Source organism: Acinonyx jubatus, chromosome C1, assembly GCF_027475565.1.
Source record: "Acinonyx jubatus isolate Ajub_Pintada_27869175 chromosome C1, VMU_Ajub_asm_v1.0, whole genome shotgun sequence".
In the NCBI taxonomy this organism is placed as follows: domain Eukaryota; kingdom Metazoa; phylum Chordata; class Mammalia; order Carnivora; family Felidae; genus Acinonyx; species Acinonyx jubatus.
In genome coordinates this window covers 179076831-179090353 of record NC_069381.1, presented here as the reverse complement: position 1 = coordinate 179090353, position 13523 = coordinate 179076831, and the positions used below count along the sequence as shown (strand labels likewise).

The 13523-nt window shown below is 34.5% G+C and overlaps 1 protein-coding gene across 5 annotated transcripts in view; it reads right to left on the bottom strand.

The window, feature by feature from the left end:
• Window positions 1-13523, bottom strand: part of SLC39A10 (solute carrier family 39 member 10) — a 144175-nt gene that overhangs the window by 20582 nt on the left and 110070 nt on the right. For all 5 annotated transcript variants that reach the window (XM_027054331.2, XM_053215472.1, XM_015077962.3 and 2 more), the window contains 3 exons: window positions 5720-5889; window positions 3529-3717; window positions 76-196 (listed from right to left, as the gene is read on the bottom strand). In XM_027054331.2, coding sequence (XP_026910132.1) covers window positions 76-196; window positions 3529-3717; window positions 5720-5889 — 480 coding nt within the window. The remainder of the gene's footprint in view (window positions 1-75; window positions 197-3528; window positions 3718-5719; window positions 5890-13523) is intronic.

Sequence of the window (13523 nt, the reverse complement as noted above, 5' to 3'; positions counted from 1 at the left end):
CACAGGCACAGGTTAGAAGCAGTATTTCAATGTTTATATTTTAAAAGCTTCTCTTTAGTCAGAACTGTTGTCTACCGGCAAGAGGCTTGAGCTGAAGCCAGTCAGCATCTGGTGTATTATTTAACTTATGATCTGAAAGCTTCCTTCCAATAGTTGATTCTTCTGTGTTCTGCTTCATAAACCATTTCTGTTTTCCCTGAAAAAAATCTGGTATTAGTATCAAATCTGCAGCCACAACTAGCAACAATATTCACTTGTTAACATCTATGGGGTAAGTGGTAGTAACACTTTATTCATAAATTACTTAGGAAAAAAAGAAAAAATTTTTAGAAATTAATCAAGGGGTCTCATTTATAAAATATTCAGCTAAATTTCTATGTTGTTGCTTTTTTTTTTTCAAACACTCAACTGAAAGGATCAACTCATCTACTTCAAAGTACAGAATACAGTACACAGTACTATATTACATGCAACCAAATGAAATGTGTGAAATATATTTAATATCTATCTTATTTAATAGTGCATGGGAATAGGAAGTTCCAAAAAGCTAAAGGTTATTCCCTTTGAATTTCATTGTGTTTAATGCAATCTTACATTTCCCTACATGTGACATAATGGGCAGGGTCAAATTTGAGTTAAAATCACAAACTTTGTAGTTCACTTCTGTGAGAATTGGGCAGTTAAGTTTATTAAACCATAAGAATACTCATCTGTAAAATTAAAATAATAGATTCTTAGGATTAAATGAGGTGATGTGTGAAAAAATGACCTATCGGTAACCGACTCTTAACAGCTTCGCAATAAAGGTAAGTTTTCTTTCTCGTCTAATCTATCCTCACTTATTAATAAATCCTAAGTATTGTATTTCATTGTTTAGGTTTTAATTTTCCTATCTTTTAATAGTCTGCTTTCTTCTTTTAGCAATGTAACTGTGTAACTACCTTTAACAACTCTTCCAACTTAAAGTTCTATTTCCGATCTATGTAAGTTTATGAGAACAAATAACCTCTTCCCCTTTAACTTGCTTTGATCAACAGAATGCAAGAAAATGATGGACCAGTTCTGGAACTAGTGTGAAACCTGACACCTTTTGCTTTTTTGCTCAAGGAAGCTAGCCACTAATCTGTGAAGAAACTCAGCCTAGGCTCTAAACAGAGGCCATGTGTGGGCACCTGGGTGGCTCGGTCAGTTGAGCGACTGACTTTGGCTCAGGTCATGATCTTGCAGTTCGTGAGTTCGAGCCCCGTGTAGGGCTCTGTGCTGACAGCTCAGAGCCTGGAGACTGCTTCGGACTCTGTGTCTCCCTCTCTCTACCCCTTCCCCACTCATGCTCTGTCTCTCAAAGATGAATAAATGTTAAAAAAAATTTTTTTTTAAAAATAGAGGCCATGTGGAGGACACTAGATGCAGACATACACATTCATGGGCCTCCTACCCCTGCCCTGTTGAGGCCAACCCAGGCCAGCTGAGTTTGAATGTAGTACAGTGAGTGAGTGTAGCTGATGGTAGGTGGAACAAAAGGACTGCTCGGCTGAATCCTGCCTAATTTCCTGACAGAATTACGAGAAATAATAAAATGTTGTTATAAGTCATTAAATTGTGGGTTCTTCTGCTTCGTAGCAATAAGTAACAGAAACTGGGGAAACACAAAATGTTCAAAAGGAGTAGTATGGAGACAACCAAAGAAAAGAAACAGCAGCCATGAGATGAAGTAGAAAGAAGAAAAGTGGGGGGAAGGGAAAAAAAGCCAACCATAGCACAAAAGAGAAAAGAAGAAAATGTACAACACCAGCTGGGATTGTGTTCAACTGCTTTGGTTCAGATTGTCCTTGTCCACTTTCCTGAAAACTTGCCAAATCACTACCCTCAAAGCCCCAATTTGCTGAAACCAGTCCTCATCTGATGTATTACTTAATGTATGCTCTGAAAGCTTCCTTCCAATAACTGACTCTTCTTTGCAGATGGTCAAACGTCTGTTCTATTCAAGGATCACTAATTCCTTTTCTTCAAAACAATGCCATACACTTTTTCATCTTTGGTTACTCACTGTCCTATTTATCATAAAGGAGACACACTGATTTATCTGCACAGATTCCTCTCTTTGATATCCTTGAAGAATTCCTTACTATTAGATACAGAGTACCCCTTTAATGGTGTTCCATTGATTTATCTAATCAAATTCTTTTAATTTATTTACTTCTTTCAATATCAAATTTCTAAAGAGCTGCCATGTTCTGGATATTCTATTCTTCTACATTAGTTTACAAAAATAAACATGTTTAATTTTCCCAGTAAATTTAAATGCAAAATGAGATCAAGATTAAATTATAAAAAACAGAAAACATGTTTACTTTGAACTACCTCTTGAAAGACTACATTTTATACTTACCGGTAAATTATGCAGTCCCTAATATTCTGTACAATTAAATATGAATATTTGCTGCTTCAGTGTTAGCAGGTACACACAACTGAAGAAAATTGAGCTTCACAGGAATGTCAAAACTTCTCTATATACTTTGCAATATATAACTGTATTCTAAATTATGTACTCAGAGATGGACCCTAAAATACTTCTATTTCTTGAATGTCATCAACAATTAAATCATATTGATTCTCTCATTGAAATGGTTCTGGGGCACCTGGGTGGCTGAGTCGGTTAAGTGTCTGACTTTGGCTCAGGTCATGATCTCATGGTTCATGGGTTTGAGCCCCCCTCTTCTGGCTCTGTGCTGACAGCTCAGAGCCTGGAGCCTGCTTTGGATTCTCTCGCTCTCACTCTCTGCCCCCACCCCACTCACACTCTCTCTCTCAAAAATAAATAATCATTAAAATTTTAAATAGTTCTCTTAATCACCTTATCTTTCCTATTCCTCATGACATGACTCTACTTCAAGCCCCCATCACCTCTCTTCTGACTCATTTCTCTCCGGCCACTCTCACCTTGGCATCCCTCCTACCAACACTCCATTCTTCACCCATCCACCTTTCCATACACCCTCTGAAAACCAAATGCTGTTAGGTTTCTTTCACTTTTGATCCCTTCCTAGTTCGTTCTACCATTCCTCAGATAATAATTCACTTGCACATCATCTTGATCAACCTTCCTTTGAAGGCACTTAAATATGGCAATACCCTGAATAAAATATAGCAATTAAAATTAAATACACTACTTGGAATATGATATGAAAATACAGACGAAAAGTAGGGCTTATTTCCCACAGATTTATATAGCAACTGGAAATCACAAGGAATGAGTCATAGTTTTCACAGCTATTTTGTAGCTGGGCAAGAATTAGAATCACTCCCCCTGAGTCCCAGTTTAGAGCTCTGTTCTAAACCATATTTTGTCTCAAGGAAATATATACAAAATACATACATATACAAAATATATACATAAAAATGGCAAAGATCAAAGTCAATGTTTCCTTGAACACACACCAACATCATAATTAAGCATGTGGCCAGAAAAAAATTTTTTTTTGAGTTTCGTATCTCAGAAAACGGAAGAAATCATTACAAAGTACTTACTCTTTGCTGCTTGTAGTGCTTAAACATTCTAATGCAGTGTTCAATGATAAATAACAAGTAAATGCCTCCTAGAGCGACAAGTCCTTTCAATACGGCATCATATTCCTCCAAAAACTTCTTAGATTCGTGTCCATGAGAATGTCCATGCCCATGTGCATGTTGATGACTATGATCATGTCCACCCTGAGACTATTAATAAGAATAACAAAAACTTCTAAACAAGTAATTAAAGATGCTTTTTAAAATTTTGAGACTATAATCTGCTAGGACACACAAAAAAATACCTTTCAATTTTTAAAGTGGTTCTCTAAATATTATCTCACATAAATATAAGTAGCCTTTTATTTAATTTTGCTGTCTGTATTCAGTGGCCTGGAAAGTATTACATTTCATGGTAACTCTAAAACAAAGACCACAAACTCAAATGGCTATAGGAGCTGACACACACTACAGTGAGAAAATCAAGCAGCATTAAGATATTAGGAAGCATGGGTCCTTTTTAAACCAAAGTGAACATGACCCAGATGTCTAACATTCAGTAAAAACAAACTAATTCACCTGCCGGTCACAACCTGTGACTCCCTGTAATCTTTTTCTTAAACTGATTATATTTTTATGTTTTTCTCTTATAAATTAAAGAAGTGATGAGATGCTACCTGTACTTACAAACTGTGGAACATTATAAGTATATACTCACACATGTGTTTATTTTTCTACAGTTTAAAGCTTTAGCAAAAAATATAGAAATGGGTACTTTTTAATTGTCAAACGTACAAGTTCCACAATAACAATCGTAAAAATTAGAGATCTGGTCTTAAGTATTTCCCTTCCTTATAACAGTTATCTGTATTTTTTCTCCATCTGCTAGCAGCCAAGAGATTTCTAAACTTCTCAAAGACGGTAAGGCCATTTAAAAAGGTAACAGCTTTACGTAATTAATACTTAAGAAAAAAATAAGTCAAATAGCACCTGAAGACTGTTCTCACTTCAATCAACTGTTCTTAATAGGCCCAGTTTTGAAATTTTGTGGCTATTCTTGATGATGGTAAAAAGGGAAAGCCAGGGGTAGGAATAAAGGAGGAAATCAGTAAATAACATAATGAATCAATTTTTAAAAATTTACATTCACAGTTTAAGATTTATTAATCAATTTTTTTAAGGCAGTGTCATATGGTATTCCAGATACCAAATCTGGAATTCTGAACCAATTCCTCTGAGTGAAGAAGGGGAAGAGGAGTATACAAAACACACAAGTAACAATTCTGGGAGTGCCTGGCTGGCTCATTTGGTAGAGCGTCCAACTCTTGATCTCTGGGTTGTGAGTTCAAGCCCCACGATGGGTGCAGAGATTACTTAAAAAACGCAAATCTGTTTCCCCAAAACTCCAAAGGAGGTGGTAAGAATATTTAAAAAAAACATTCAAACCTGTAATTTTACATTTGGAAAAGAAAAAGCCCCAGTGTTTTCATCATTTGAAGTAAAAGCAGTAACACTGTATAAAATACTAACTGATAACAGATTTTAAAAGGTTGCTAAGCATGGTACCAGAAGTGTGGGCATATGATACTATTAGAAGGGTCCTGAAATAGAAGAAAATAAGTGGTATTCCGGGAGAAAACATAAATGGCCCCATATGTAAGGAGCTAAAAGCCTATAACTGAAATTAGTTAACTAAATTGTTAACTGAATATGTCAGCCTATTCTTGATCAAATAAAGATAACTGGGGCACACTGACTATACAGCACAATCATAAGACCACTTCTACATTTCTCCTAATGGCTTTCTTGATATAGCATACAGATAAAAATCAATGAGTGGTGTATCTTTTTAAGTATTCATTTACAGAACTGCTAATAGAGCAATTTTTTGTAAATTTCAGCTCTACCCAGATTAAACTGACATATAAAACTGTATTTAAAGAGTACACTGTGGTGATTTGGTATGTATACGTTGTGGCAGGAAAAAGTAATACTGATGTAACCAATTTTTGTTGCTATATTAAAACCTAATGACTCAATTTACTTCAAAACTATTGCTATTAAAACTATGCAAATGGAAAAAATACTTCATCCTATAGGCAAATACAACAAATACTAGATTAGTGTACTATAGTTTGCTAATGAAGGACCTTTTTAGCTTAAATATTTTTATTTTTGTTTTGTTTTTTTAAAGATTAAAAAGATTTCTTACATGGGGCAGTAGATGAAGAAGGGCGTCTCCACTCATTGTTCCTACAGCTAGTGCAACAAGGAATGTGAGAAGAAATTTGAAGCATCCTTGGTTAATGATGGGAACCAAGATCACGCCTAGCAAGGAAAGCAGGCTAATGACAGTGATAGAAATGATACCACAAATCCATGCTGTAGGAAAGAAATTAATAGTCAACATTAATATGACAATATAAGCCAAAAAGCTCTAAAGAACAATAAACTTAAGATAAATGAGTCATGGAAGATAGATTATCTTAACCTGACTATGCTTTTTAAGAAGTTTTACATTTTGGCACTGCTGTGTTTAAAAACAAAACAACCACATAACCCACCTGAACACTTTAAAAAATTAAGAAGTTCAGACCAAGTTATAAATAGTACCTTCAGTAGCCCATCTTATTAGAAACAGAGATTTAAAATGACTTCAGGCTGTGATTCACTCTTAATATGTAGACTGTCAAAAAATTTTTACCAATGTATAAAGGCAGAGCCACAGCAATAAAACTATTCATTTAGAGAATACAATTATAAAACTCTCCTGTGAGCATTAGAGGAAGCTGAGTATCTAGTGTTATCTTTGTAAATCTTTTAATACAAAGTTTGAGAAACTTAACATACCAGTCCAAAATGGAAACATTCATAAGAGATTTAAAAAAAAAAAAAAAAGGCCTTATTACTGGTACCATTTTTGCATTTCATTTCTTATTTTTACAAAGGACAATTCAATCCTGTCCCCTTGATACTATCTTTACACTCCATAAATAGTTCCAAATTCCCCTTGCTCCAATTTGGCTTTCTGTATCATTTTCTACTTTGTAAAAATTACACTATATAATTTTGGGGGGTTTTGTTTTTTAAAGTGTATTTACTTTGAGAGAGAGAGAGAGAGATAGCACAAGCAAGGGGGAGGGGCAGAGAGAGGGAGAAGGAGAGAGAGAATCCCAGGCAGGCTCCTCACTGACAGTGTGGGATGCAGGGCTTGAACTCACAAACCACGAGGTCGGATGCTTAATCAACTGAGCCACCCAAAGGCCCTTCACACTATGTAACCTTGATTGAACCAGAGCACAAGAGAAATGTTTTCACAACAGGATTTGTGAAAAACAGAAGTGTGATGGAAAAGAGGAATTCTGTCCACATTTCTTTATCGAGGCTATTCATACATAGATTAGATACCAGAAATAACTGCCAGTGGTTCAGGGGATGGGGCATGTTCATTTAAAAAGTGAGATTATTTTCAATTGGTGGCCTAAAGTGAAATAGAAATGTTCTGGCCTAGAAGTTCTGTTTAATTTTTATCTATAGAAAATTTCACTCAATAATAACTTGGCAAAGTTTTTCATCTAAAATGTTATTTTTTCTCATCAAACCCAGTAAGACTATAATCTGAGAAATTTTACGTTAAGTGTTATAGTAAGGGAACAATGGAAAATGTATTTCTTCAACAAGGTAAAAAAATTTTCAAAGACAAAGAGAAGTAAGGATAGGTAAGGAAATGAAACTTTACTTCACCCACTAAATGCTGAGATTTATCAATTCAACTGTGTTTATACGTTGGACATTTTAGTCACAGTATCCAATGACATTAATGCTATAAGCTAATTCCATGCTAAGGTAGCTCACAGGATTAAAACAACAGGTCATCTACTACTAATGGAAGTTCTGTGATTTATTCTATATCTAACAGATAATTTCTGATATAAACACGGGTAATCTAAAAGTCCAAAAGAAGATAGAAACACACAGCCAGAATTTACATTTAGAGTCTTTAATCCTTGCAAAGATTTGGGAACAAGGAAGGAAGAGGCATAGGGAAAAGATTCATTATGAAGGCAACATTGTTAGTGAAACCAAAAGATAAGAACTACTATGGTTGGGAGTATAAGGCACAAGGAGCTAAGGTCAAAAACTCTATTCTAGAAAGAAAAATGTAAAGTCAAAATGTTGACTTAATAATGATGACCAAGTTAGTTTATCTCTGTGCCCCAAGCACAGGCAGGAATAATAAAGTCAGTGGGAGAGCCTGAGGAAACAGGTTGGAGTAAGGTGGCCATAGGTCTAAATTCAGGGAGCCAATAAGTTATTGGCCAACTAAACCAATAAAGGAGTGTCAAAACTACCACAGCTCTGTAGTTTCAATCATAGTAATGGGGAAAAAATGGACAAAAGATACTTGTAGTAACTAAATGGGACAAATTGAGGCTGGTAACAAATACATTAACCTGAAGATAATATGTCTCCTATATTAATATACAATTCTCCCTTCCCAAATATGTTTTTTTCTTACTTGGGCAGTAATTAAATTTAGAAGCACTTTATCTCAAAACAATCAATATAAAAGCAACTTCAATTAAGAACTTAAAGAAATACAGTACTAAAAATGACTTTAAAAAGCCAGTAATTCATATTCCATGATACTCTGTATATGCTAATATATATGCATAGGTATAGCCAAAGCTATAGATGAGACCCAAATATAGTATAAAGAGTAAACAAATTTGCTAACTTCTCGTAAGTATTAAAAATTTGTATTAATCAGAATTATTTTGCAAATGATGTGCTGGAATTAAGCACCGAAGCTGTCCAAATGAAGTATTTCTTACTTTATTCCTATGTCCCAATGTCCAAGAAAATTCATATAATCTATAGATTAAGATGCTAAATTTACCCAAAATCTAGTTGGGTAACTGTTATTTAACCTGATCTTTCCTTTTTTATTTTTTTTTTAGGGTAATATTATATTCTACACTGGGAAATATACATTCATTCATTTTTGGATTTGCCCTTTAAGATATTTGCAATAGAAATTAAATTTCTAAATCTTATTATAAGGAGTATACCATTAATTTGATGTAACAGACATTTGAGATGGTTAACAATTTACACAAAATAATTTAACAAACTAATAAAATATTAGCATTAGGATCATATTTGAACATTTGAGCTTATTAGATTACAGAATTCAAGACCCTACGGGAGCCTGGGTGGTGCAGTCAGTTAAGCGTCCGACTCCTGATTTCAGCTCAGGTCACAACCTCACGGTTTTTGAGTTCAAGCCCCGCATTGGGTCCCACACTGACCATGCAGAGCCTTCTTGGGATTCTCTCTCTCTGCCCCACCCATGCACATACATGCACTTCTCTTTCTCTCAAAATAAATAAACTTAAAAAAAAAAAAGAATCTACGACTCTATTAAACCATTATATATTCTTATAAGCATATTTATAAAAATCTAATCATTAAAGAGAGATGAGAGAAATGTGATTCTAGTTCCTAATCACAAAAATTATACCTGAAAATGAACATTATTCTAAGTATTTCCTTTCTAAAATTCCCACATTAACTCCTGGCTAAGGGTGTTCTGAATGCGAAGAAAAGTCCTAAAATAGTCTATGAAACCATAAATATTTTGCAATGCTCTGAGATGACTTACAATTTCAAATGGCTTTTGGTTAATTAGCTAAAAACCAAATTACCAAACGACAAATCAACCAAAATTGAATCCAGTGAAAATCAATGTGCCAATATGATAGGTGAGCTAAATATATCGTCACTTAACACCAATCACAGACAGACTGACACATTATATTAGTCAAGTGCTTACACAAATAGTTAGGGGAGGGTCTGAGTCTGAGAGGGTGTATGAATTCACATGTGCACAAATGAGTACATATCACATATTACACACTCCCAGGTATAATTTCTTATGTATCAGCTCTGAAATCATCTTTCTCATCCACCTGAGAAAGCAAATCTGTGAACTAAGACATACTTGAAAGAGAGAAGCCAGTCAGTATTAGAAAATCTTTAGCATTTCTGATATTTGACATCTGAAACTCAGAAAATACAAGAAAACATATGCCCACAAAGGAGAAAGCCTTACATAAATCAATCCAGCATCAGAGCCCAACTTCAGGTATGCCATCGTGGTTCTATCTTTAAGGGAATGCCATTTACTTAAAAGAAAATGTGAATGATGCCACTTGGAGTCAGTGCAACGGTATCACATTGAGCTTGGCCAGTGGCCCCTCCAAAAGAAGTTGATACACACACACGCACACACACACACTTTAAAAAATAAATAATACAAATGCTTTTGGTTTTCTGGTCACTTGGCCAAATGATCGTCAATAATTGGTTACTGACCAACAACAAAAGCCAAGAATCAGAAAAAGACTAAGCTCTTATATTAAAGTTAAATAATCTGTATAACTCTGAACACCTTATATAACTTTTCTGAAATTAAGAGTTCTCTCATTTTTCCAACTAGAGGAAACAGATTTAGTATGCATGCTACCTTCAAAAGATTTAATGGATCCTATAACTTCTCATAACATATTTTGTATAAAACGCAGAGCACAACTGGGACTATTATAATTATTCTTCCATATATACATTGCCTGTATTGACAGAGTTGGAAATTATTGAAACCATTTTCAAAGATGTCTATTATTCTGCCACTTTAAAAGGAGAATTATCTTTCCAATTCCTTGATTACCAGTAAGCTACTTTAACTGGCACTGTAATTGCTATCTTCATACTATATAGCTAGAAAGGACTTTAATAATCTACACTAGCATCCCTCAAACTGTGTTCATCTAATTCTCAGAGGTATTCCAAGGGGAAGGAGAGGAGAATTTAATAATCAAAAAGATTTGGTAATACTTGGTTAAACAAGTTCCCTCAAAGCCTCCACCAGTTTAATAAGCAATATGAATCTCCACAAGGGGAATACAATGTGCGGCATTTTTCTAACTCACTTGACCATGGAACCTATTAGTATATCTCAATGAACCAGGATCCTACAAAACAGGATTTGGAAAATGCTAATGTAGACCAGTGTCATTCTACTTTACAGATTTACATACTGAGGCAGAGAGATGTTAAATGTTAAATAATGTGAATTCACACCTACTAGAATGGCTGTTAAAAAAAAAAGAAAGAAAATCACATGTTGGCAAAGATGTGGAGAAACCGGAACCCTGGTACACTGCTGGTGGGAACAGGTGTAAAATGGCACAGTCACTGTAGAAAAGGTTTGGTAATTCCTCAAAAAACTAAATGGAATCACCTTATGACCCAGGAATCCCACTCCTACATATATACCCCCAAACAACTGAAAATGGAGACTTCGATACTTGTATGCCTGTGTTCATTACAGCATTACTCACAATAGCCAAAAGTTGGAAACAACCAAGTGCCCACCAATGCATGAATGGATTAACAAAATGTGGTATATACATGCCATGGAGTATTATTACTCAGCCATAAAAAGGAATCAAGTTTCAATATATGCTACAATATGGATGAACCTTGAAAACTATGCAGAGCGAAATACACCAGACACAAAAAGACAACTATGGTATGATTCTACTTATCTAGAATAGCAAATTCAGAAACAAAAAAGACAAGAAGTTACCAAAGGCCGAGATTAAGAGGAAATGCTGATTTGTTGCTTAATGGTTACATAGTTTCTATTTGAGGTGATAAAGATTTTTTTTAGGGTGCCTGTGTGGCTCAGTCAGTTAAGCAACAGACTCTTGATTTTGGCTCAGGTCATGATCTCACAGATTTGTGAATTCACACCCTGCTCGCAATTCTGTCTCCCTCTCTCTCTGCTCCTCCCTTGCTCACATGTGCTCTCTCTCAAAAGTAAATGAACTTAAGAAAAAAAAATTTTTTTTAATAGATAGCCTGGCTGGCTCGGTTGGTGGAGTGTGTGACTCTTGATCTCAGGGTTGTGAGTTTGAGTTGGGTACAGAGAATTACTTAAAAATAAAATTTTCAAAAAAATAGTTTGATGGCTGCACAACATTGTGAATGTAATAATCGCCACTGATTTGTACACATCAATGGTTAAAATGGCAAATCTTATATATATTTTAACGTAATAAAAAATGATTAAATAGCTAGCTAAAATGGTAAAGTAAAACCTAAACCAAAACTCCTGTTAATCCACTGTTTTCTCCTAAATTAAACTACAGTATTTTCAGCGAATTCTTGACCCAGTCATTTATTACTTATGTATTTACTTCAGAGGTGGTTCCACATAAAGGAGAATCTGTAAGAAAAATAAGTCTAAACATGAAAGTAAGAAGAAATACTAATTCTATTAACTCAAATGGCAATCCATCTTTCAAAATTTGAACAAATTGGGATGGGGGAGGGACAAAAGATTACCACAAAACAAATAACATAAAATCATCAGAATATACTTTTATGTATTTCAGTGTTACCTAAAAATACATATGAGAGTAAGGTTAAAATATTTATGTCCCATCCAACATAAATTATCACTTAGGTTTCTTATTTCCTAAGAAATAAGGGCTAAGAAGCTATATTTCCCGTTTCAGATAAATTAGAAATTTTCTAGGTATTTTCTATAGATTGCAATTATTCCATCATACCTATTTCATTAGCAAAACCAGCCGCTATCTCTCACAAGCATATGTTATAGATACATGTTTTCTTATACTGATTTACTGTTCATTTTTTAAAAGTAATTTTAGGGGTGCCTGGGTGGCTCAGTCAGTTAAGCATCTAACTTCAGCTCAGGTCATGATCTTACGGTTCGTGAGCTTGAGCCCCACGGCAGGCTTTGGGCTGACACTCAGAGCCTGGAGCCTGCTTTGGATTCTGTGTCTCCTTCTCTCTCTGGTCCTCCTCCACTCAGGTTCTCTCTCTCTCTCAAAAATAAATAAACAAACAAATTTTTAAAAATTTTTTTATAAAGTAATTTTAGCTTTCTAGCACTAAAATTTTAAGTAATAGTCTCTTTACAACTTGTAACTCTTCTTCAAGGACAATTACGATCCTTTTGACCTATGAGAAGTAAAATTGTTTTCATTTTATTGTACTTGAAATATTTTCCCATGCTATTTATAAACACTTATTTTTAGAATTTGTAACATTTATATTTAAGCTTACATAAATGCACCATAATTTCCTATATATAGAAAAAAAGCAGGTAATAAAATTTTTCTGATTTCTAACCAAATTATTGTACTTTTAAAATCACAACTTGTTTATTAATATACAACCCCCAAAACAATAACAAAAACCAAACAATAAAAGGCATCTTTTCTAAAACTTAGGCCAACCAATGAAACACAAACTATTAAATACAACCAGCAAATGTTTCCTTTATCTGTACCCAAGATACCATATACAATAAAAAACGTTAAATGTCTGAAACAAGCTTCACTTATTCTGCAAATTAGGTTGCTTAAAACGTTAAAGGTCTTCAAGCTTAGTTATTCACCAACTCCCTTTCTCATTATCTAGAGAGAAAATGCATTCTTTTAAAAAGAAGCACTCATCTGTGGAAACTTTCTAATTAACTCGGTTCAAAGCATGTGCAAGATGGCAGTTTTCTACAATTTCAGCATTTTAATTGGCAGAAAATGCTTAGTGGCCTATTCACAACCCCCCTTGGTAATTAAGCTAGGGTCAACTCTATGACTAAATGAGCCAATCTTGTGAAACAAACGATTTCCACCATACACAGTATATGGCATACTTGGTTTACAGCAGTCTTTGAGCAGTAATGAGGTGGTCGCTGTGTCACTATGGGAGATTTATATAGAACAAGTTAACCTTTCTTAATAGTGCAGCAGTCATTAAAAATAATTACTAGCAGGGCATTCTTTCTAACAATTATTAACATCTATCAGGACATAGTTAATTCAAGCTTCATTTCTGACAGTGCTAATAACCACCTGCAAACAACTAATCAATATTCACTATCAGTTATGTATTTGCTTTCAAAGCTAGTATTATTTCCT